Source organism: Asterias rubens, chromosome 3 (genome assembly GCF_902459465.1).
Source record: "Asterias rubens chromosome 3, eAstRub1.3, whole genome shotgun sequence".
Taxonomy (NCBI): domain Eukaryota; kingdom Metazoa; phylum Echinodermata; class Asteroidea; order Forcipulatida; family Asteriidae; genus Asterias; species Asterias rubens.
In genome coordinates this window covers 14,586,524-14,613,385 of record NC_047064.1, presented here as the reverse complement: position 1 = coordinate 14,613,385, position 26,862 = coordinate 14,586,524, and the positions used below count along the sequence as shown (strand labels likewise).

Sequence of the window (26,862 nt, the reverse complement as noted above, 5' to 3'; positions counted from 1 at the left end):
CCTTAAATAACATCTGCAAACCGTAACATGGGGTGTCCCGGCCGAGCGGATAAAAGCACTGAAGCCCCAATTTCATAGACCTGCTAAGCACGACAATTTGCTTAGCATGAAATTTCTTCCTTGATAAAAACAGGATTACCAACAAAATTTACATTTGTTGATTATTGCTTGGTACTTGTATTCAGCTGTTGTTTGATTATCCTGAGAATCACGAGGAAATTTGGTTGAGAAATCCTGTTTATAATCAAGGCAAAATTTCATGCTAAGCAAATTTTTATACTTAGCAGCTCTATGAAATTGGGCCCTGGTGTTTATATTCAGTAGAGTGTGGGTTCATACCCCGGTCGTGACACTTGCTTCATGGAAATGAATTGCCAGCCAGGGCACAATTTCATAGCCCTGCTTCATCAGCAGAAACTTTTGCTTAACAATTTTCTAAGCAGATATGAGCAGCATACCAATCACAAATGGTACATATGACACTTAATTTTGGCTGGTAGGCCTACCCTTAGTCCGGTAAACTTTGTTAACTTTGTTATGCTTAGCAGCACGTCATCGACACACGTCAAAGTCAGTGACTTGCCTGTCATTACTTTGATAATGTGTCTAGGATCGATCAGGACAGATGCAAGTTAATTGCTAAAACGCAAATCTTATATCTTGTAACAGGACACTGTGTATTGGATGCAACAAAACTTTAAAGGCACAGGGGTGGATTTCACGAAGAGTTAAGACTAGTCTTATCTCGAGTTAGGACGAGTTACCCGTCCGAACTAAGGACTAGCTGTACATTTTTGATATCTCTTAGGACTAGTTCTAAGTTAGGACTAGTCCTAAGTTAGGACTAGTCCTAACTCTTTGTGAAATCGACCCCTGGACACCTTAGGTAATTGCCAAAAACCAGTATTTTCACTTGGTGTTTTTCCCAAAATATGCAAACAGATTACAAATCTGTGAGAGTTTTGACTCAATACGTCATCGAAGTAGCAAGAGATTAAAAAAGAAAAAACACTCTTCTTGCACAAATTTGTGTACTTTCAGATCCCTAATAAAAGGCTTCAGGCCCGAAGTCTTTGAGTTCAAAAACTACGTTACTTCAGAGGGAGCCGTTTCTCAAAATGTTTTATACTATCAACAGCTCTCTATTGCTCGTTACCAAGTAAGATTTTATGCTAAACCATTAGTTTGAGTAATTACCAATAGTGTCCAGTGCCTTTAAACTTGAGAACCAAGTGTTTATGACGCATGACTCCTATGTCGTTCACACACATTCATGACTGCTGAACCTAGTATTAAAGGTAAGTCGTGTGTCCTTCGTCACCGGTGTTGGCACAAGGGCCTAGATAATCTGCAGGAACATGACCTCTCTTTCCATTGAATTCTGCGTACCACCACGTATCGTCGTCCCTGTTAACGATGGTCAAGATATCACCAGCTTTTATATCAAGCTCCTCATCTCCCTGAAGAAAAAAAGAAGAAAAAAGCTGAGAGGATTAAACTTTCATGTTTTTAATTCTTGTTAGACTGAATTCATTGGTATATTTATTTTTTTTCAAATAAAATTGGGCTAAACTTTTTTATCTTTTTACTAGAGCGGAACTTTCTAAACCTGTAGCCTGCGGATTAAGCTCTGCGAATGCATGGATGTTTCTGCAGCAAATGTTTGGCAGGAGTCGAACACAGTTCAACTGTTGTGAATTTATTGTTGTCAATTTGTGACGTCAAAATTCGCTTTGCATTCGCAGGAATAAATTCGCTTTGCATTCGCAGGAATTATGAACCGTCCCTAAACGTTGGGGTGCTCTACCAACTGAGCTATCTACATGTATTCCTGATGCTTGGGAGTTCCCTTTTTTGCCAGTATCTTTGCTCAGTGGTGCCGTCAGAAGCCATACAACCTGTAACTGCCGTGTAGCCGGGGATCAAACCCAAGTTAACGATACAACCTGGGAAGCGGCAGCCAAGGGATCACCTTAAGGGAATGCAACCTTTTACTTCAAATATCAAGTTATAAACCTAACTGGTGTGTTGTTCGAAACTGGGAAATACCCGACTTTCCCTTTAAGTTTGTAATAACATGTCATTTGGCCTAATTGAGCGCAGGTGAAAACTAATTAGAGAAAACAAAATGAAACACTACTCTTAATCAGTAAGTAATTACAACCGAGTAATTTCCGCTCCATTGCAGAGGCGTTTTATTATTCAGCCAATTATAAATTGCTTCTTTTGTTGCTTTTAATATAAACACAATTGGAGGAGGGGGATACCCTCAAAGGGGTTGTGACTTTTTTGTTTTCTTTGGTTATTTCAGTTCAAACTCCATCTTGAAAATAGTTCCAGCTGGATTTATGAATGAACCACTACACGTCAGAAAAATCCAATATCATTTCGCCATGCTGTGTGTCTGTTTTCACTACAACAGATTCAGTGGTCACATTTTCCCATTGGTTTTTTTACGACGCGGCGCGAGCAGCGCCCTCTAGCGGCCTTGGATGTCCCTACTTATACATTGTATGGTACAACTTACCTGAGCTTCATAGTCAAATTTAGCCATGAACTTACTGGAGTCTTTCGCTTTGATTTGTCCAATAACACCAGTGGAGTAGTCGGACATTGCAGAGTAAATCCCATCTGTAAAAAAAACAGAACAATTTGTAAACAATAAAATAGTGGCTTCTTATATAGCGGGCATGATATCCGTCACTCAGTAACGCTCAAGGCGCTGCACGGTAATTCCAGCAAGGTATGTGGGACTACATTTGAATTATGAGACCTACCCCTTTTTCAAAGCACGTAATGGTTTACAAGGTGCTGTCTCGCTCAGGGACACAGGTGTCATGACTGGGACTCGAACCCACACTCTACTGATCAGAAACACCAGAGTTAGAATCCAGTGCACTTAAAGACATGGACACTAGTGCTGGGCGAATAGTGAAATTTTGTTATTCGGATACCGCTGGCCAATTATCCGAAATTAACCGGATATTCGAATAGTTTTTTTCGCCGCTAGAGGGCGCTATTAACAAATATTTAAAAAAATATTTGTTTTGCCGCTAGAGGGCGCTGTTCGTTTGTGAATGAGATCTTCTGGGCAGAGTGATATTAGTTAGACAGTGTCACTCGGTTCATTCATAAAATGACCGGATCTAATTTAAAGATGACGATTTGCTTTTTCTTTTGACCGTGGATGACTCTACGTGAAGGAAAACTTTTGTAATCTTTGAACAAATTACGTCAGAAATGGCATTGTTTTAACTCTTCACGGAGGTGAGCATAGTTAAATACTTAATTTATGCTGTTTTATGCTGTCTTAATAGAAGTTTCATTAGGATTCAGACAAAACATTCATATCAGTTGTCGCCGGACGTCCGCGGATATTCGGATATTAAAAGAATATCCGGTTACTTGGTTGTAATTACAGAACTATAAACAGCTATTCGCACCCTATGCGGATATCCGGTAAAAAAAAAAAGGTATTCGCGGTTACGGATAGGAAAACCTATTCGCCATTAACCGGATATTCGAATAATTCGCCCAGGCCTAATGGACACCTTTGGTAACTGTCAAAGACCGGTCTTCTCACTTGGTGTATCTCAACGTATGCCAAAATAATAAACCTGTGAACATTTGAACTCGAATTCGTCGCCGAAGTTGCAAGATAATAATGGAAGAAAAAACACCCTTACCACACGAAGTCGTGTGCTTTCAAAAGCTTGATTTTGGGACCTCAAAATCTAATTCTGATGTCTCGAAATCAAATTCATGGAAAATTACTTCTTTCTCGAAAACTATGTTACTTCAGAGGGAGCCGTTTCTCACAATGTTTTATACCACCAACAGCTCTCCATTGCTTGTTTCCAAGTAAATTTTTATGCTAACAATTATTTTGAGTATTTACCAATAGTGTCCATGTGCCTTTGAAGCCATTCGGAACAGAAACAAAAAAAGTTCACAGATTTACAAATAACTTACAGAGTTTACAGAAGGTAACCGTGAAAGACTTCTCTTGAAATATTATTCCATGAAATGCTTTACTTTTTGAGAAAACATTAAAACAATTATCAATTCTCGATAGCGAGAATTACGGATTTATTTTAAACACATGCGATGACACGGCGAAACGTGCAGAAACAAGGGTGGGTTTTCCCGTTATTTTCTCCCGACTCCGATGACCGATTGAACCTAAATTTTCACAGGTTTGTTATTTTCTATATAAGTTGTGATACACGAAGTGTGGGCCTTTGGACAATACTGTTTTACCGAAGGTGTCCAATGGCTTTAACCGCTAGGCTATGACATGCAAACGGCTTACCTTCTTTGGATGGAGATGATACTTCTGGTGGTGGTGGTAACGCTCGATGTTGGTCTATCTTCATTGCAGCTGGGATAGGGGGTAAGGTTTGTCGGCTCCGCCCATTTGATATACCCCCACCACTGCCTCCACTCGACTTGGCTGCCATGCTACCATCTTTATAGTAGCACTCGTACACGACTTGTGCTGTACAAATAACAAAGTAGGATAATATTGATTTACCTGATTTTTATTGTTTATTCATAAATACCCTGGACAGTTTCTCTAATCCTATTGGTGGAGAGTGCGTCACGTGTGGGTGTTTAAACGGTTGATAAGGACACAGCTGAAGCTGTTTAAGAATGGCTGGCTTCGCGTGTTGGGCGCGCACGGCAAATGTACGCCAGTTTAAATTATGCAGGATGAAATTAATAGCTATTAGTAACAGCGCGTAATATGTGTGTACACGTGCGTATACACACTGACCGACGTGCACAAATTTGTTTTACAAAAGTTTTTGAAAAATCGCAAACTACGAAAAAATTCACAAAAGAAACAGTGTCACATTGTCTATAATAGTGAGATTATTTTGCTTTTTAACATAAGGGTATTTATGAATGGGAATAAAAGAGAAGTAACTCGTTCTTAAACAGCCATTTAAAACCTTGCAGGGTCGTGGCCGTGCAGGCCCATGCTTTCAATTCGGGCCTTTATCACACAGCCACGACCCTGCCGGCTTTAAACAGCCATTTAAGAACTCGTCGCCTACTATTTTATTCCCTTATTCATTTTTGTCTGAGGTGTGTGAGTGATCAGCAGAGGGTACTATTAAATAGCTCCCTCTTCTGGTCACTAACAGTCGCTCGGTGCATAGACATGCACTAGTGACCTCCTTTTTAGTCCTCATCTGTAAAACATAAACCATTGAAATGTCTGGTTTACAATTTCTAGAACTGCATGATTTTAAGGGCCTTATCACACAAGGCAACTTTGACAGGCAACTTGGAGGCAGCCAGCTGCAGTGCATGCTACAGGACCACTTTGGTAGCACTCACCAATTCTGTAACGTTCCTTTAAAGGCAGTGGACGCTATTGGTAATTACTCAACATATTTATTTGCATAAAACCTTTCTTGGTGACGAGTAATGAGAGATTGATGGTATAAAACATTGTGAGAAACGGCTCCATCTGAAGTGCCATAGTTTTCGAGAAAGAAGTAATTTTCAACGAATTTGATTTTGAGACCTCAGATTTAGAACTTGAGGTCTCGAAATCAACCATCTAAACGCACACAACTTCGTGTGACAAGGGTGTTTTTTCTTTCATTGTTATCTCGCAAGTTCGATGACCGATTGAGCTCAAATTTTCACAGGTTTGTTATTTTATGCATAGGTTGAGATACACTAACTGTGAAGACTAGTCTTTGAAAATTACCAATAGTGTCCACTGCCTTTAAACCTGATTCATACTCAAGGCAAATGTAAAAGCAAAGCAAATTGTATTATGTAAACAGTGGGAAGACAGGGCAGTGCGCCTTGCTTGCCTATGTTACGAAAATTTGTATTGCATTTGCTTTGTGGAAAGTATGGTATTTACGTGTTATGGGCAAATTGTTTTCAGGAGGATTTAAAACTTGATATGGTGGGGGGAACAACTATGTTTCCTGTTTTCTTCTTTTTATGCGCTTTGAGCACCTTATTAGGTGGATACATGCGCAATATAAATTTTCCTTATTATTATTATTATTAGAAAATAAGGCACTATGAATTAATCCCTTTAATGAGCTGTTGTGGCTCTTGAAAAAATGTGTTGGTGTACTTTTTAAAACTATTTTTATGAGATATTGCGTCACATCACGAAGCCGGACGGCTACACTAAACTGATAAGGGCTGATGACCCAAATAAACTGTCACCAGGGGCACGTTGCCACCTACTCCTGGGGCTGAAACAGGGTTACCCCCTTCACAGTCTGTAAGGATGTAGGCATGGGTATCATCCACTAGAAGCCACCTACTCCTGGGGCTGAAACAGGGTTATCCCCTTCACAGTCCGTAAGGATGTAGGCATGGGTATCATCCACTAGGAGCCACCTACTCCTGGGGCTGAAACAGGGTTATCCCCTTCACAGTCCGTATGGATGTAGGCATGGGTATCATCCACTAGGAGCCACCTACTCCTGGGGCTGAAACAGGGTTACCCCCTTCACAGTCTGTAAGGATGTAGGAATGGGTATCATCCACTAGGAGCCACCTACTCCTGGGGCTGAAACAGGGTTATCCCCTTCACAGTCCGTATGGATGTAGGCGTGGTCATCATCCACTATAGGAGCCTGACTGGTGGAGCCGAACTACCTTCCAAACTGTTTATGAAGCGAGTATGGTTAAGTGCCTTGCTCAAGGGCACAAGTGTCATGAGCGGGATACGAACCCACACTCTGCTGCTGACAACACCAGAGCTTGCCAACCAACAATGGAACACTATGGGAAGCCATAAATGCAAAACAAGAAAAGATATAGCCATATCTAACAATGTTAATACACAAACATTCAAAAATAATATTGAATTTGTTTGAAATAAAGCAATTAATTTTATTTATCAACAACAATAGAAAGATCAGAATTGGCTGGTTTCGTTACCTGGTTTTAAACTTCCTGTAGCCTTTTGTGAGATGAACAACTGGATGTCTTTGTCCTCGTTGCAGTCAGACAATGCTTTTCTCATATCATCAGAATTCTGTCAAACAATTAAACAAAGATTATGAATTGAATTGATTCAATAAATATAATGTTACTTGTATTTTATTTTCTTCCAACCCCATAACCCTGGGAGTATTATTAATAAACATCTAGGCCTACAAAGGGACTTTTTTTTATGAGTTACAAGACGCTGTACATAGTATCTACAAATGAACATAAATTATAATAACGTAGCTTAGTATAAAAGCAAATGAGTTTTTAACATGCTTTTAAGGATTCAAGAGATGAAGCCAGACAGATGTGAAGATGGAGATTGTTCCATAATGACTGTGAAAACTTGTTGGCTGTACTGCGTGTAGGTGCAGAGTTTCATGTTGTGAAATATTATAAGTTATCACACAAGCACGAGTGGAATACGGGAAAATATAGTCTTCTGCGTCCCATATCTAAAGAGGCTGAAGGCCGAGTTGGATATGGGCAGCAGATGCGCTAAATTTTCCGTATTTCCACGAGCGTGTGATAACGTACTTATCTTCAAGCAAACTTGCCGCGTGACCATAGAACACACAAGACGCAGGTAGTGATATTAGCGGTGTAATAAAGGTTTTTATTACCACTCCATTCTGTGAATCTGATTGGAGTCTTAGCGCGTACTTGAAGATGAAGTTCAATATCTTAATATCTTAATAATATACCAATTTTAACTGACGAGAGAAATGAGGGCACATGATGCTCATGATTGGGTGATCGTGAGGTATTAGTATCATATAATAATAATAATAATAATAATATCGAAGTCTTATATAGCGCACGTATCTACCAAACAAGGTACTCAAGGCGCTGAGTATATACAAACTTTCAGAAAGATAGGTTATTGCAGTGATGAATTCTGAGACCCAATTATTCTCACATTCAACCACTGGTTTGAATCCTGCTTGGGGCACTACGTGGATATGATGTGGCTTTAACCTGCCTCGTGTCAGCGTTTAGTATAGTTGCGGTCAGTGTCATTAAACAATTTCTGTTGTGTGTATTTGCATCCACATAATGGCGGGAAACCATGCACCCTATCAAATTGGATTAGTACATGCTAAATGACAACCTGTGCCTAATTTCATGGCTCTGCTTACCGTAAGCAAATAATCGACGATACATCAAGCGTATTTCACTGGCAAGAGGTGGATTTTGGCTTGTGCGCATGCATACTCCATGTTACTAGGCTTTCTTCGCTTTTGGTAGCACGATTGGCTTGTGTGTAAAGCACTCGCCTCTCACCAAGGTGACCCCGGTTCGTTTCCCGGCCAGGGCCATATGTGAGTTGAGTTGTGTGTTGGTTCTCTGCTGTGCCACGAGGATTTTCTGTACCATCCGGTTTTCCTCCCTCGGGAAAAATCAAACACTTTCGATCTTGGCTGTGCTCCGTGGTCATAATGGGTTGATCTGGCTGGCAGCCAGAGGCGCCTTTGCATGCCTGCTTCTCGAACACGTTGTAGCCGCGTCCTTCGCAATTCAGCTCTTAGCTGCGAGTAAGGATGATTAGCTCCCCCAAATTATTATTATCATTACACAGCTAGTGCAAAAACTAAGCGCTTGTCCTGAATGGTGATCATTAGTAGAGAATAGACCGATCCATTCGGCTTCGCCCACGTCGCACAGGTTGAGCAAGAACACGTGAGCCTCTCCAATGCCATTCTGCCTTAGAGTTATAACTCTATGCATTTTGCACAACTCTGCCACCCGCGCCACCCATACGCGCACGCATGTCAGACCTTATTTTGTCTGACTTTTGGTTGCGCAATGGGTTGTGATTGGTGAATATGCAATGGGGCGGAGCTCAATTGATCGGTCTATTCATCAGAAAGCAGAGCCATGAAAGTGGGCCCTGTAAACATGGAGGATACGAAGGGAGAGGGGGGAAAGACAGAACAAGCTAGCATACCTCATCATCACTACAACACTGCAGTGATATGATGTTGGAGAACACCCACATTGTGTTCCTCAAGAAACGAATTCTCTCCATTTCAAGCTGCTGGAAGATCTAGAGTACAAAACCGTAAAGAAAAATTTTCAACATTTATTTGACGGTGATTGCGTACACGCACAGTCACTTTTTAACTACATTCCTTCTTTATCGATTTAGAAACACTCGCGAAAACTGCAGCACCTCAGTAATACCCCGTTCACACAGCCCTAGGGCATTACAAAGATCATGCCAATCACCCCGATCTCAAACAATTATCAAGTCGGGGTATGATCGCTGTCAAAATCCAGCAATTTGGCAAGTTGAAGACTCCGCCCAAACTTTACTGCTTCTACGTTAAAAGTGTTTCTGACTCGCTGCCACTAGGATTACTGAAGATTACACCAATACCAATGCCGACCAAGCAGTTTTCTAATTCCAAATGGTTGCCAACGGTGCTGCGTTTTTATTACGACCACAGAGATCCACGCTGCTTGTACGATAATGGCATTCCCACTACGACTTTGCCCCGCTTATTGTTGGCCACGATTTCATGGAGCTGCTTAAGCACAAAATTTTGCTTTAAAGCAAAAAAAATCTTGCTCAGTAAAATTAGATTACTGGCCAACACTCCACTCACTTGTTACGCTAAGTACACAAAACCTAAACACCAGTCACAAGCAATATATATGGCATGAAATTTTGGCCAATAACGTGTGCTGAGCAGCTTCCTTGAAATTGGGCCCAGAGATGCATTTGGTACCCACTGTCAACTCCCTTAATGTGCTTGAACTCAAAATTCTTAGTGACATTACCGTGACCAGTTTTTTCTTTTCTCTCAATGGGTAGACACTATGTTCTGCTGAAACTGTCACACTGTGACTTTTATTGTGTTTGTCTCAATAATTGTCCCTATAAGTCAGCATTAGGATGACAAAAGCCAATCTATGACCATACATGTACCTTTAAGATTTATATATTTTACCAGAAACTTACCACACAAAGTTGTGTCATTCTGTCTTCCCATTCTTGCCTTGTCTGCTCTAAAGTCACTACTTCTTTCTGGTATTGTGCATCTATAAAATTAAAATGATAAGAATTACATAATAATAATAATAACAATAACAACTGCATTTCTATCTAGTGCCTAACAATTCCAAAAGAAAGTCTCTAAGCGCTCAAAAGAACAAAAGAATAATTATGTATGATGAATTGAGAAGAGTCTTGAAACTTGAGATCCTGGTGGCTTGTTTGATGTGTAGAGGGAGATTGTTCCTAAATGAGGTGCATCAAACTTATAACTACGTTGACCATACGCTTTGGTGGTAACATTAGGGATAACAAGGGTGTCTTTGTTTAATCAGGACGGAGGTTTCTAGTCGGAGTGTATGAAGTGAGTAGATCTTTCAGGGAAGTGTGTCCACTTCCACAACTGCATACGTACATATTGATGGCTTTGGAATCGACTCTACGACTCGAGGTTGGAAGAATATGATTTCCAGAGTACTAATGTAGGCAAGAAACCAAGCAAGAAAATGAGTAAGAGACAAAACAGAAGATGGAGAGATGAACTAAGTACACATAGGGGCATTGCTTGGCAACAGACAGCGCAGGATAGAGTGAAATAGAGAATTGGTGAGGAGGCTTTCCTCCTGCAGTGGAGTGAAACAGGCTAGAAAGAATAATGTAGCCTTATCAAATGGCAAAAGTTGTGGGTTTTAAACACGTCACAGTGGATGAAGTGAAAATGACCTTTAGACATTTTCTGAATTTTTTGGGGAGATGTAATTACAGTGGATGTTTTTAACTCCCAGAACAACTTAGGTGTTAAAGGCAGTGGACACTATTGGCAATTACTAAAAATAATTATCATCATAAAACCTTACTTGATTACGAGTAATGGGGAGAGGTTGATGGTATAAAACATTGTGAGAAACAGCTCTCTCTGAAGTGACGTAGTTTTCGAGAAAGAAGTAATTTTCCACGAATTTGATTTCGAGACCTCAAGTTTAGAATTTGAGGTCTCGAAATCAAGCATCAGAAAGCACACAACTTCGTGACACAAGGTTTTTCTCTTTCATTATTATCTCGCAACTTCGACGACCGATTGAGCTCAAACTTTCACAGGTTTGTTATTTTATGCATATGTTGAGATACACCAATTGTCCATTGTCCAATAGTGTCCACTGTCTTTAATATGGCCTACAGACTGTAGTACCATTCCCTTTAGGACGTATGAACAAGCCATTAATCTTCCTGGCATCATTTTTTTCTTTTTTTTTGTGGGGGGGGGGGCTGGCCAGCATACCCAGCATTTTTGTTTGATTTCAACAAAGAGCTAGGACTAGTCCTAACTTATGACTAGTCTTAAGAGATATTAAAACGTATGGCTAGTCCTACATGTAAGTTAGGTCAAGTAACTCGTCCTAACTCGAGATAAGACTAGTCTTAACTCTTTGTGAAATCCAACCAAGAAACGTTTTGCAGACTTACCTGCTTGAGTTGACGTCTGCCTCAACTTATCTTTCTTTATTAGCAACTGTCAATGAAAAAAATACTGAAAATTTAGCAATTACTTCTTTGCATTTAATTTAATTTAAAAAATCTTGTATAGTTTTGGAGGCATCGCATAGTGAGTAAGCTTAATGGTGAGGTACCAGTGTCTATTTGGTTTGCGATATACTTTACTGTGTGGATTTGGTTCTTTGGGAACTACATGTAGGTCTTGGTTTTTATTCTACTGTCGCAGAGTAGATTTTGAATTTGTGAGACTACTCAGTTTTTAAAACGAACTGTCCTTCTTAATTACTATAACATTGGCAGAAAGTAGGAAATCGGCCGGGACTCCTACTTTCACTTAGTGCAAATTATTTTCTAGTTTAATCAAGGAAACTGACAACACTTTTGGTATCAGTGTTTGTTGACGTTTCCCAACCACAAAGATTCAAGTATTCTTTGCATGTTTTTATTCTATGCAAGGGAAGGGGAAATACACTTGGCATGTAATTTAACAAATTATGCACAATGCATGATGGACACTTTGTATTCTAAGCCTAACCCTAATTTCACCCCAAAAACAAAATAACAATAATAAAGACATAATAGATGTTAAATTTGCATCGGGGACAAAGAATATTAAATTTTTTCATAATTTTTTTCTATTTTACCCATACACTGAATTTGTGCTGGCACTGTGAAAAAATATCACAGGCATGTTTACTCGACTGGGATTCGCACCCACGACCCTTTCAGTTGGTAAGAGACTGCTCTAGAATTGCAAGGGTCGTGGGTTAAAATCCCACCCGAGTAAATGTGCCTGTGATATTTTTTCACAGGACTCGGGAAAGTACAAAGTATACAGTGCTTACACACATCGGTGTATGGGTTAGAACAAAAAAACTAATTTAATAATAAAATTTAATAATAAAGACATTTGTTAACAATAATAATAATAATAATAAAACAGTATTTATTAAAAGTACAATTAAACCTTTCTTGAAAGCGCTTAACAGCAAAACAAAGAAAAAATTGTGAAAGCTTGCGCGCGCAAAGCGTGAAAGCTTGCGCGCGCAAAGCCTGAAAGCTTGCGCGCACAAAGCCTGAAAGCTTGCGCACAAAGCGTGAAAGCTTGCCCCCACAAAGCATGAAAGCTTGCGCGCACAAAGCCTGAAAGCTTGCGCGCACAAAGCGTGAAAGCTTGCGCGCACAAAGCCTGCTTATACACACATGTGTAGTTTTACAGGCCTTCTCTGCAATCTGGGGTGTCCCATATGGTTTTATCTTCATTTTGTTATGAATTTAATCTAAGTTATAAAATATAATTTTACAAAAAAGGGGGGTAAACGGAGAAATCACAAACATGTACATGTGTCAGAATCCAGAAAAGTCAGTACAAAAACTTCATCTACACTATTGAAAGCGGATCACACCACTTCCCATAGACAATCAGGTCTATCATAATTCACAAAAGATTTCCTGTTACAAATTCAGCAAGACTACCTGCTTTATTGAACAATACATCCTCTAAAGGTCAAAAGGTCAAAAGGGAAGTGTCTAAATATGTCTGGCATCTACACTGTGGTGCACCCTACTAAATGGGGAAACAACAAGAGCGCCAGCCTCATCAATTTTTTTGAAGGCCCTCAAAATATTCTATATAAGACAAATTTAAGAGCCAAATAAAAGCGTACAGTTTCAGAAATTTGCCCAATTGCGACATTAGGGTTGTTGACTTCCAACACTAACAGAACATTACAGAATTTGGTTTTGCTAACAAAACGGCTGCTGGCAGTGTAAACACTTTATTTAATCCACCATACATAAACTGACAAACCTGTAGCTGTTTGAGATCGATCAGCCATCAGGGTCACAGTAAAATAGTGAAAAACCGATTACACATTTTGCATTGCATCGACGCCAAAATAAAATTTTATAAAACGCTCACGGAGAGATAATCTCTAAACGCGAAGTTGGATTATTTGTTTTTCATCAAGTATGACATTTTAGACAGAAATATTTCATGGGATGTTTTCAACTACCATCATCATTAGACCGTGTAAGTTTTACTTAAATCTGTGATCTTTACGATTTTTATTTCTTACCAATTCTGTAACGTTCCTTTAAGTATTTTGTATGACATTTAGCTCTGCAAAACATTTCCCGTTTGCTCCATGGACATTTTTTTCAAGAGTAATGCTTATCCTCAGATGCTTGGAAAATTACAACAATGTAGGGGCATTTTTATTTGCAGAAAGAATAACGAGATGGGCCTTGGGACTTCCCTTATCAAATTGAGCAATTGGGGACGATTTCACAAAGAGCCAAGATTGATCGTAACTGCAAATCAATCGTAGTTGCTTAGCAAAGTGTGATGTCACAATGCAAATCACTATGGTGATACTGACAATTTGTCTTAGAACGGGTTTTAGTGCTTTGTCAAATCGACATTGAGGAGTAAATGTATAATTTTGCTGTAAAAAGCAGTGAGACTTTTATGTTTTTTTATAATATTTGTATAATATTTTGCATTTTTGCACTATAGGCTATTGACCCCTTGCACGCGCGTCACACGCGGCGTCCGATACCACGCTCACCATGTTGGTGGTCAATAGGCTTACGTGTAAACGCCGCGTCACCTAAAAATCTGCACTTCACTGAATAACACAGGTTGACATTGACCACCAAAATGGCGCATCCAAGATTATTGTGATGATGACGTCAGGTGAAATGGGTCAATAGGTGTTTATTTTGTGGGATGCACCTCAGCGTTGAGGACATGTGTATGCATATGTAAATTACCAGGAAATAGTAATAAATGAACTGCCCAGGTCACTGGGCCAATAGACCCCTTGAATAATGAGAAAGGCTTTAGGGATGATAGAGATTACATGCACAATTTTACACACAATGAACAGCTATCGCCCAATGATTTGCCTCCTTTGGCCCAACTGAGGGCGCTTTTTGGCCCCAGTGAGGGCGATTTTTGAGCATGTGACTGGTCACCTGCAAGGGGTCTAAACCATTCCTGTAATATTTCTAAAAGGGCTCCATGGCCAGTACAAACTGCCAAGAGCTGCAGTGGCGCTCTGAAGGCCCAGTCACACTGCGGCGATAATGAAAATGATAAATGATAACAACGCAAAGAGAACGCATTCTATTGGTTGAGTTGCTCAGCGCTGAATACGCGCACTCTTATTCAACCAATTGAGGACATTCAACCAATTGAGAATGTGCATTGCAAACATTATTGTTTTCGTTCATGTAGTCGAGGTCTGTGACCGGGCCTTAGCCCTTGTGAAATGTGAACTAAAAAGAAAATTTTCAAAGGAAAAGAAATCTGCCCTACCTTATCTTGGTCCTTGGTTGGACCGACTAAGCGTCCTTTCATGTAAGCATCGTCAGCAATATCTGCTTCCTTGCATTTACCTTCATATGTTCTCTTACTCTGTTCACAAACAAAAGAAAATATCAAACAATCAACAATAGTAATTTAGCTTTTCAAAACTATACAAAGTGATTTCCTAGTCCTGCTAAGTTATGAGAGATAATTGGCTTTTGCCCTAACGATTTTAACACATCTGGGGAGGATTAGACTAATCTTCAATTGTCTTATCTCGAACTAGGACGAGTTACTCATTCCAACTTAGGACTATCCTTACGTTTTTTGACAACTCCTATAAAGACTCTGTGTAATCGACCCCTGGCCCACTTTGCAAGATACTGGACACTATTGGTAATTATCACAGACCAGTCTTCCCAATTTGTGTATCTCAGCATATGCATAAAATAGCAAATGGTCGTCAAAGTTGCAAGATATGAACAAAATAAAACACCCTTGTCACATGAAGTTACCTGTGCTTTCAGATGCTTGATTTGAAATCAAATTCGTGGAAAATTACTTCTTTCTCGAAAACTACTCCACTTCAGAGGGAGCCGTTTCTCACAATGTTTTATACTACCTACCTCTCCCCATTACTCTTTACCAAGTAAAGTTTAATTCTCACAATTGTTTTTTTTTTCTCAACAAGAGTATTGAATAAATGTGTATTGAATTGAATTGAATTGAAAGGTTTTATGCGAATAATTATTTTGAGTAATTACCAATAGTGTCCACTGCCTTTTAAGCTTCATTCTCCCCTTTTATAAGGTACATGTAAGTATTCAATTTCTGCGCTACAAACGTGAACAAATATTTGCTAACCTGTGAAATAGACTTACTCTTTAGCATAAAGGTTTTTTCTCCATGTACAAGCTAGCGTAAGAGACCAATACGCACAAATTGCGGGTCATTTTGGGGTCAGTACGCCAGGGATTTTTTTTCAAATAAAAAGAATGTTAGCTACTAATTTTACAATAATTTGAATGCTCCAGGATGCACATTTGGGCATTGAAAACCAAGATTAACGCCGAGTAGAAAACACACGGAAAACCTCATTTCAATTCAGTGTCCTTCGACCAAACTTCAAAAATGTTGGTCCAGAAAGCCTGCCAGTTTTGAAAAATCATGAGGAGAACCATGGTATAGACTTGCCTGCTTCCATAAAGCATTTATTTACACCAATGTAAACTTAATGTAATTTTAGCTAACTTGTTTCTAAAAGCAATACTTTTCTATTCTGAAATTGAATAAAAAGGTCACGGGTCTTATCCACGATCCATTTTTATAGCACGTAAATGCTGAATATAGTGCAATGGTTGGGGAAAAAAACGTTTTAAACTAATTATTTCTTCTTGGAAGATCTACCAGCTGTCTGACTCATTCAATGAAAGGATTTGTGGGAGCATTAATAAATCTGTATGAATGCAATCTGTTCCTATAGGACAAACCACACTAAATAGTGACTGAATCGTGCGCAAATCCTCCTAAAGGTTTTCAAAATCAGAGATATAAGATGTTATTACTTCTAAGGGCTGCTGAAATACGTTCCATAAATTGTGCCCTGAGGTTGTTGATTTCAAAACTATAAAAGTCGTGCGACCGACTACAAACTTACTTTTCACAGCTGTAAAAAAAAGCTTTGTAGTGTTTGCCAGGAAATTTGGCGATTGTTTTTCTTTTCTTAAAAATGACAAAGATCAACATCAGGTACATGTATATAGGATTTGAGGCATTGCATGGTGAGGTATCAATGTATATTTGGTTTGCGGTAACACCATGTGTGTGTCTACTTGCCAGGTAGAGTTGTTCTTAGGGAACTGTCTTGCTTTATTCTACTGCCGTGGAGTAGATAATCAGAGGTTCGGGAGATTTCTCAGTTCTGAAAAGAACTGTCCTGCTTTTTAACTATTGACAGTCATCGACAGTCTCAGGACGATGACTAGAGCAAGCTAGTCGAAACGTTGAGACCAATTTCAGAACTGACTCCGCGGCAGTACAGTTAATTACGATCCTATAAGCTAAAGTAGTAGTCCAGTCTAATTTCTATACCATCCGCCCTGGTAATAGCAGGACAGTTCTTTTCAGAACTGAGAAGTCTCCCGAACCTCCGATTATCTACTCCACGGCAGTAGAATAAAGCAAGACAGTTCCCTAAGAACAACTCTACCTGGCAAGTAGATACACACATGGTGTTACCGCAGACCAAATATACAGGTACATGTATGCCAGCCGTCGATTTCACCTAACTCTTCCTACATGTAACTTAGGATTAATCTTAGGACTTAGGATGAGTTGAGTCCCGCATCCAAATACGTAGGACGCATTGAACCCATCCTAAGTTAGGACGGGTTACTCGTCCTAACTCGAGCTAGGATTAATACTAGAGTTTCGTGAATTCGGCTGTAGGGGTGTTATAAATGAGGAATAGTAAATTTTCTGCATTCGTGCAATGGAGAGAACATTATCATTCATTGAAAGATGGAATGTTCCATTCAACTCCCTTTTAATAGTGGTCATTGTTCAAATGCTAGTGAGAACACCTCAGGACCAGTCAAAACCATAGAGCTATATATATTGACTAGAGCGCTAACACCCCGTTATACACGCACTAAAGTTTTGAAGCCGTGTGGGCGCATCCATGTTTAATGTACAAACCAATACAAAAGCTTGAAATTTTGTACGGCAAAACAAAGTAATTTTTTCACAAATTTGATTTCGAGACCTCAAGTTTAGAACTTGAGGTCTCGAAATCAACCATCTAAACGCACACAACTTCGTGTGACAAGGGTGTTTTTTCTTTCATTATTATCTCGCAAGTTCGATGACCGAATGAGCTCAAATTTTCACAGGTTTGTTATTTTATGCATATGTTGAGATACACCAACTGTGAAGGCTAGTCTTTGACAATTACCAATAGTGTCCAGTGGCTTTAAAGTGAAAGGGCTGGTTGGTCCTGCTTACCGGCACCAAAGAACCCCTGACTTTGGTTTGCCTCATTGAATGCAACAGTCAATCTTTCAACTCATGAAAATAATCTCAACATTGAAATGAATAAATATTGATTATTTGTATGTTATATGCAACTTGACTCCCTAAATAGCAGACCATTAGGTGACAATATCTGCGTGTGACGCCAGTACAATGGGTCAATAGATGGGTGTCCAGATAAAACACAGGTTTTCTAAAAGACAGACAGACTTAAAGGCACTGTACGCTATTGTTAATTACTCAAAATACTTGTTAGCATAAAAAATTACTTGGTTACAAGTAATGGAGAGTTGATGATAGTATAAAACATTGTGTGAAACGGCTCCCTCTGAAACATTGTAGCTTTTGAGAAAGAAGTAACGTCTCACTCAAATATTACAAGACTTCAGGCCTGAAGCCTTTTATTTTAGGCATCTGAAATCAGACAAAGTAATGCAACAAGGTGGTTTTTTCTCGATACTCTCTTGCAAAATTTGATGACCTTTGAGCCCATTTCACAGGTTTGTCATTTTATGCATATATGGTGGGCTACACCAAGTAAGAACACCGGTACTGATCTTTGACAATTACCAAAGCTGTCAGTGCCTTTAAAGCCATTGGGCCCTTTCGGTAAACAGTATTGTCCAAGGCCCACACTTCGTGTATCACAACTTCTATATCAAATAACAAACCTGTGAAAATTTAGGCTCAATCGGTCATCGGAGTCGGGAGAAAACAACGGGAAAACCCACCCTTGTATCCGCGCGTTTCACGGTGTCATGACATGTGTTTAAAATAAATCCGTAATTCTCGCTATCGAGAATTTATATTGTTTTACTGTATTTAGCATTTCATGGAATAACATTTCAAGACTACCTTCTGTAAACCATGTAAGTTATTTGTAAATCTGTGAACTTTTTTTTCTTTTTGTGTACCGAAAGGGTCCAATGGCTTTAAAGGGTGTATGTACTTTTTGTAGGACAAAAAACACAATGTCCACAGATTTACACAAGAAAGCTTCCCTGAAAATATTACGTGCTGTGGTGCTGTACTTTTTGGGAAATGAGTAAAACAATGTCATGAAAATTAATTTTGGTCTCATGATACCAAAATTATTTTAAGCATTTACAAACGTATTTTCATGACAGTGTTTTATTAATTTCTCAAAAACTACAGCACCTCAGTAAGTAGTATTTGAAGGAAAGCTTTCCACTATCATTATCTTCAAACCCTGTAAGTGTAATGTAAATCTATGGACACTTTGAAAACATACCCAAATCCTTTAAACATCTACATGTACCTTCATTTCCCATCAGTATATCACTAAATAATATAACATAAAGAATGCTTTAAAATATCTAAGTAATATAATATAATTCTTTTCATTTGCATTATGCTCTGACCAAATACAAAGTTTTCAAGTTGTCTGGTTAGTAACAGTTGCCTTATTCTATGCATAAAAAATGAAATGTGTATTAAAATAAGTATGGAAAATGCAGGCAATACATTTAACAGTACACGTATGTCATTTCCTGTACATTATTTTCTTTGCCAAACCACAACATCCCAACCTAAATCTTTGATATGAAGTTGATAGCTTAAGTACTTCCTTGTTTTCATATTATGTTGGCTTTTACACAGACTAGACAATGCACATGAACACTGTACACTGCTGGAATAAAAAACTAGGATAGACTACGCATACATAATAACATGATTATCCCTGGTTGCCAGGCAAATGGATTATGGTAAACTGATGTGCACACAGTGATGTTCTATTTGAACAGGAATGTGCATTATCACCTTCTCCTAAAATGGGCAGTTACTTGCATTCAATCGTGGGTTTTATGGTATTTGATCATTAAACAAACTGAAGTATGTGTGTGGTGTGAGACCAGTTGTAATATTAGGAGAACAAAACGCCGTAAATTTGCTGAGCAAAGTAAAGTTGTCATATAATGGCACAGACACCTTTGGTAATTGTCAAAGCCTAGTATTCTGACTTGGTTTATCTCAACATATGCATAAACCAAAATCTGTAAAAAAGAAATTGTAAAGGTTGCAAGAGCATATTGAAAGAAAAACACCCTTTCAGATGCCTAAAAAAGCTATAGGCCAAAAAGTCTTTTAAAAATCTTTTAATGAGAAATTACTTCTTTCTCAAAAACTACCTTACTTCAGCGGGAGTCGTTTCTCACAATGAAATACAATCAATAGCTCTCCATTGCTCGTTAACAAGTAAGTTTTTATGCTAACAATTATATTGAGTAATTACAATGAATTACCAAAAGCGTCCAGTGCCTTTAAACAAGAACAGGATGCAAGCCAACTCCAAACAGTGCTCGCATTTGGGGGGGGGGGAAATCCACAAGACAACAGCGCTTGTGGTTAAAAATGTTAACTGGACTAGAATTCTAGACCACAATCAAAATAAGGGAAAGCTTTGAAACCCAGTTTGAGGAGCAGTGGGAGTATAGAACATGCATTGAAGTTAACTGGGGTTTTGGGAGCTGACGTTCAGACATGTAAAGAGAAGATAGATTACATTCGTCTTAAGTTTGGGTATTAATAACACTTCATTGTGTAATAACTCAATAGAATTAAATGACAGTGACAAAGGAAAAACTTTTTTTGAAATAGTTTTTGAGATATTGTTAAATGATTTTCAAAAAGCTGCTTTAGTTCAAACCAAGTAATTTTTTCTGCCATTAATTTTAAGGGTGATTACCAATCATCTTCCCTTAAAGTTAAAGATTTTACAGGCCCAACTACAATAACTTACATGTATGACTTTGTTGTGCTGATCCCTCTTGGCAGTAATTAATCTCTTGATGCCATCTTCTTCCTTCCTTCGTTTCTCTTTCTGAGCTTCGCGGAATTCTTCCACCTTTTTGGCTTCCTCTGTCAGCCTTATCGAGATGTTGATGTGAGACTGGCCGCAATTCTCCGTCTGTGACACAACTTCATCCCAGGATGTTTTTAAGGTTCTGTAACCCAACAAAAAAGTAATCAAGGTTTTTTCTTCAGTTCAATAATGTAGTTGATCTTAAATTTGCATTTGGGGTTTTGGTTTACCCTTACACTGATGTGTGTTAGCACTTTGTACTCGGAACTTCCCTGTATTCTGTGGAAACAAAAATCACAGGCACATTACTCGAGTGGGATTCGAACCCACTAATAATCTGAAGGTAATTACTGAGTATACAGTGCTAACACACATCCGTGTATGGGTAAAACCAAAATTAATATTCTTTTTGCCCGGTGCAAATTTTACATTTATTCAATCGTTGCAGAACCCACTGCTAAAACATAGGACTCTAACTGCCTCTAGCTACCGGGCAACCTCGGTAGTCTAGTTGGTAAGACACTGCTCTAGAATTGCAAGGGTCGTGGGATCGAATCCCACCTGAGTAATATGCCTCTGATTTCTTTCCACAGAGCTCGGGAAAGTACTGGGGATACAGTGCTAATATAAATAAGGGTAAAACCCATTAATATTCGGATCACTAGTGAAAAAAGTTGGATAGAATGAAACAATGGTTTTCTCTCTCATTCGGTCTAGTAAATTTACTCAGCAAGTAATAAACTTAACTTACCCTATCTCATCTTTTCCACCTGAGCTCTTTGCAATTTTGACGAGTGTTTTTCCAAAAGCGTCCTCTGCCTTTGCTCTGCAAGAAACAAGTACACACAGAAAACAAGTCTGAGTCTCAACTTACAAGTAGTTCATTGTACATGTACGGCATATTTACCTTGGGAGGCACGCAACTCACAAAATTTCACAAATTTTGACAATTGTAACAATTTACTCCCCCATTTTGTATCTGTATCAATAAACAACATTTTTGAAAACCACAGCTTGGGCCTTGGCTCCGGCTTAGGCTTTGTTACTTAGATAGTGCACTTTAAATAGAGGGTTTCAAATTGTTGGATGAAACATAAGAAGCCATAGTAGAAGCCATAGCAGAAGCCATAGAGTAAGCCATATCAGAAACCGCAGAAGAAACAATAAAGTAAGCCCAGAAGAAGCCATACTGGAAGCTACTAAAGAACCAATAGAAGAAACATAGCAGAAGCCAAGAAGGAACCATATTAGAAGCCACAGCAGAAGCTACAGAAGAAGCCATAGCAGAAACTGCAGAATAAGTCAAAGTAGAAGCCACAGAAGAAGCCATAATGGAAGCAATTGAAGAACCCGCAGTAGAAGCATAGCAGAAGCCAAGAAGAAACCATATTAGAAGCCACAGCAGAAGCTATAGAAGAAGCCATAGCAGAAACTGCAGAATAAGTCAGTAGAAGCCACAGAAGAAGCCATAATGGAAGCCATTGAAGAACCCACAGTAGAAGCCATAGCATAAGCCACAGTAGAAGCCAAAGCAATAGCCATTAAGCCATAGTTTTGAAAACCACAACCTTGTCTGTCAAAACTTCAGCTTGACTTCTCCCAACTATACATGTAGCTAGAAAGATCAGGATGTTGACTTAACAGACTAACTAACCTCTGTTTGAGAAATTCTTCATAGTCTTTACACATCTCTCGTCCTTCTTTCATCCGTTTGAGCAGCACATCATAACCATTTGTGCTGTTAAACTCAGTGTCCTGTATAGAGAATAAACCAGAACAAAAAAAGTTAACATCTATTTCTACATTTAGTAAGAAAAAAACTTGTCCAAGATCACAGATTCACATAAAACTTAGAAGGACTAAAAAATCCCTTAAGTGAAATATTTCTGTCTGAAATGTAATATTTGATGAGAAACAAATAAAACTAATTTCCCTTTTGGGACTTTGGAGTTTCCCTTTTGGGACTTTGGAGTTACTTGTACACATACAAAAATGTGTAATCGATTTTTAACTGTTTTCTTACGACCAAGACGGTCGATCCATCTCAAACTTCAACAGGTTTGTCAGTTATATATATGGTCGATTACATAAAGTGCCTACACTTCCAGCAAATGTTTTGTTAGCAAAAACCAATTCTGTAATGTTCCTTTAAGTTTGACAAAACAACTGTGTTTTAATTATAATAAAAACCTTGCAAAACCTCACCTCCAACAAAAACAACTATCCTTATTCCTTATTCTTTAAGTTTATCCCGATACAAGAGCACTTTCACATCTCAATGAAAAGATTGCATAAAAAAAAGAGCGACCTCAAAGTATAAAAATATTTAGTACTAATAACTCAACAATACCCTTGTCATGCTTGCCCTCAAACAATATTATGACTTGAGTCAATACAGAAAATGAAAATGATCACATCCCATAAATGTCGTTATTTGAAGTTGAGAAAATTGATGGGAGTTTTCTGTAAAACATGTTGATCCTGTTTGTTCCTGTATTTTAAAGGGATGGTGCAGTATTTAGAAAGAGCACTATTCATTCTTACTTATTGACTAGCTCTCAAGAAGTACAGTGCTTGGATTTAAGAGATGTTGTACAAATTTAAAACAATCAAATCCAGGTAATGTGCTCTGAAACTTTAATCTATGAGAATTGCTTTGCTGCAGATCAGTGCCCAAGTTCATAGAGCTGCTTTTTATACAATGTAACAGCACAAAAAGTAGCTAAGCACGACAAAATTATGCTTACCAGAATAAGTTAACCAGCCAAACTACCATGTCAAAATTACAACTTGTGACTGGTGTCCTGCTCATTTTTGCTTAGCTGCTTATTTTCACATTCGACTAATGTCCTTCAAACCAGGGAAAATGCAACTGTTAATCCTCCCGAATCCTGTTCAGGAAGTTGTCTATTTTAGAGGATTTGGGGCTACAGGAACACGTATCACTGCTGGGCCAGGCTTACATACCAATCTTATCCAACTGCAGGATTGTAGGCTTTATTTTGGAAAGGGCAAGGGCACCAAGGCGATTTCTGATCGCCTTGGAAGGGCACCAAGGCGATTTTTTGTACTGCTAAGTAGGTATAAACATTGTTGGTAAGTTACCACAAAATTGCAGGATTGGTATTTGAGAAGTTGGGAAGATCTCTAACCAGGATTTTAAATATTGTTCACCCACTTAAAAGCAATAATGAATAAACCTAAAAGCAAGGATACTGAATTAAGGGGTTTTACAAATACCGTCCCTTGAAAAATAGTGGGTTCCCCAATTCAACACCCAAAAAATGCAAACTTGTGTGTGTCTGTGTGACTAAATTGATGTACAGTTAAAGGCAGTGGACACTATTGGTAATTACTCAAAATAATTATCATCATAAAACCTCACTTGGTAATGAGTAATGGGGAGAGGTTGATAGTATAAAACAATGTGAGAAACGGCTCCCTCTGAAGTGACGTAGTTTTCGAGAAAGAAGTAATTTTCCACGAATTTGATTTCGAGACCTCAAGTTTGGAAATCAAGCATCAGAAAGCACACAACTTTGTGTGACAAGGGTGTTTTTTTCTTTCATTAATATCTTGCAAATTCGACGCCCAATTGAGCTAAAATTTTCACAGGTTTGTTATTTTATGCATATGTTGAGATACACCAACTGTGAAGACTAGACTTTGACATTTCCAAATAGTGTCCACTGGCTTCAAGAATATTACATTACCAATCATCTAATAAAAGGAAGAACTAAAATACCTTTTAACACTGAAAACTGGAATGACATAAACATACAATACCCTTTAAATTGAAACTTAAAACATGGAAACAAAATTGAAACTAAGTAGGATTTGAAACTTTGCATGGTGGAAGTAAGATATAGAAAAGTTTGCGGTAACACCATGTAATAACAATCTCTAAATGAGTTGGGGTGGTTCTGAAAAGAACCGTTGGATTAACTCGACGTTTCGATCAGTATGCTCTGATCGTCTTCTGGAGAATGCTGGACTCTGATGCTGCATGCTGCTTAAGTACTGGGCGGTGGATCAGTGGTGATGCATGAAGGCGGGAAATAGAGGCGGGAAGTGAACTCGATGATGCGTGGTGAAACCTGTTGTGGAGCCTTGGGTGGTGTGTGGGGTGTGTGTGCTCACTGAACCGTGTCAGTAGGAACAAGCACAGGGGATAGTGAGGGTGTGGGGCCTAGGTGACTGAGGGTATAGATGACCCAAAGCAGTCTAATGGTTGGGGGCCTAGGGGGTGACCGTGGATATAGAAGATCCATTGGTCGGGAGAAGGGGGAGCCAGATGTCGCTGATGTGGAAGCTGATGTCTTGGGGTACGGTGTCATGCTTGTGGATCTCTATGGCCTCTCTGATGCGTCTAGGGTGCCACGCCTGGATTGGAGCGATGATTTCTGCTGCTTCCCAGTTCACTCGGTGTGCTTTTCTGCTTTGGGTCATCTATACCCTCAGTCACCTAGGCCCCACACCCTCACTATCCCCTGTGCTTGTTCCTACTGACACCCCCCACACACCACCCAAGGCTCCACAACAGGTTTCACCACGCATCATCGAGTTCACTTCCCGCCTCTATTTCCCGCCTTCATGCATCACCGCACACTTTTCTATAAAATTGAAACTCTTATTTCCTCCTTGGGTAAAGGTCGGACATCAAATTACAGGGCACAGGAAATTACAAAAACTACTGTTTAATTCCTTCTTACTCAATGTCAAGTCTACTTTCTCAATATATGGTATGAACTTAATGACTACACACTTATGGCAGATAGCAAGAAAACAAACCAATACAAGCAATATCCTAGACCCAGTGACTGGGGCGCTAGATTCCTTTTTTTGAAATTTTGACATTATCGAAATTTCGTAAAAAGGAATCTAGCGATCCAGTCACTGGGTATAGCAATATCCCAAGGGTGTGATATTCATGGAAGCCAGTCAACTTGCCTCCCAGCAAAGTTGCCCCTAGACCTAGCAACCCCCCCCCCCCCCCACCCCCTTTTAGGCCACAAACAAATAATGGCGTCGCACTTTGTGAATTGTTGGATTCATCAAAGGATCTGTATCTGTTTGGTACTGACTCTGAAAAAAAACGTCAATAAAAAACTCACATGGTAAGAAGTACGGCAGCTTTCCCGCTTTGGATAGTATACTATTACTAGATCAATTTATTTTAAGAAACATTTCACTTCAAATAACTGCAATTATTGAGAAAGATTACTGGTGGTTAAGGATTACTTCTAGAAACTATATAACTTATAGTTTCTAGAAGTAACCGGTGGTAATACCACACACGATAGCGATTGTGTATTCCTATTCTTCCTGCTTTAAAATTAAAGAAAGGCGTTATTATTTAAAGTTAAATAAGACAAAGTCAAAAACGGGTACCGATTTAAACCTACCCAAAAGTGTTCCACAAAGCGTGTCATTTTGTTGTCTCCTTTGCTGAAATGCCAGTGGGAAATGTCTCGCACAAACTTACAAACACATGAACATGTACATTAAAATAGTACTATGTGTAGCCAGCTAGTTCCGAAGTCTCTCTGGTTACATCGGATCACACATTCTCTTCTCGATGACAACGCTCTGCAAGCTAGCTAGCAATCAAGCATTCCACACATGTGGTTTGGGTTGAGAGAAAAAAAACTACAACTTACAAGCATGTAAACAAAACTTCGTTTTACTTTCTCGATTACACTTTCTGTTTAATTAAATTGCAAATTTCTTCACTAGTCAAGTTGGGATTATGAATCATCTGTTCGACACCACAACTTAAGGATCCGTTTTAAAATTAAACATTTATCACAGGTTTTCCGCAACCTCTTCTACACGGAAGTACAAAAACATAAAAAAAGATACATATCAAGTAGTCAGGTATCAGTCTAGCATACGCGCATATACATTGCAAACCACGACAGGAATCTATACTAAAAACGCCTCTTGACCTTTTACCAATTGACGACTGTTGTGTGTATGGTTGAATGCGCAAAGGGTAATTTGTAGGATAAAACAGTCGTTAGTAGACTTTCCCATCGTAATTCTAAGTTTTCGTTTCACTTGTTCCACCATTCCCATTAAAACAAACAATTATATCAGTTTTTAAATACCGGAGAATCTGTTTTCTTTCAATTCTTTAAAAAAAAAGAACCATTCGCAAAAAAGGGTTAGTTTAGAATCAATGTTCAAATGTTCCGAATCCGACCTAGACGACTGGAAAAACGT

At 38.9% G+C, this 26,862-nt stretch overlaps 1 protein-coding gene across 1 annotated transcript; it reads right to left on the bottom strand.

The window, feature by feature from the left end:
* Window positions 1–1,151: 1,151 nt before the first annotated feature.
* LOC117288330 (proline-serine-threonine phosphatase-interacting protein 1-like) lies at window positions 1,152–26,489 on the bottom strand. Its single transcript, XM_033769143.1, has 12 exons — window positions 26,043–26,489; window positions 22,292–22,392; window positions 21,389–21,463; window positions 20,575–20,779; window positions 14,793–14,891; window positions 11,441–11,486; window positions 9,944–10,023; window positions 8,927–9,025; window positions 6,928–7,024; window positions 4,313–4,498; window positions 2,528–2,631; window positions 1,152–1,460 (listed from the first exon to the last, which is right to left on the bottom strand). The coding sequence occupies exons 1-12, from the start codon at window positions 26,067–26,069 to the stop codon at window positions 1,293–1,295; spliced, it is 1,287 nt and encodes a 428-aa protein (XP_033625034.1). The 5' UTR covers window positions 26,070–26,489; the 3' UTR covers window positions 1,152–1,292.
* Window positions 26,490–26,862: the final 373 nt, after the last annotated feature.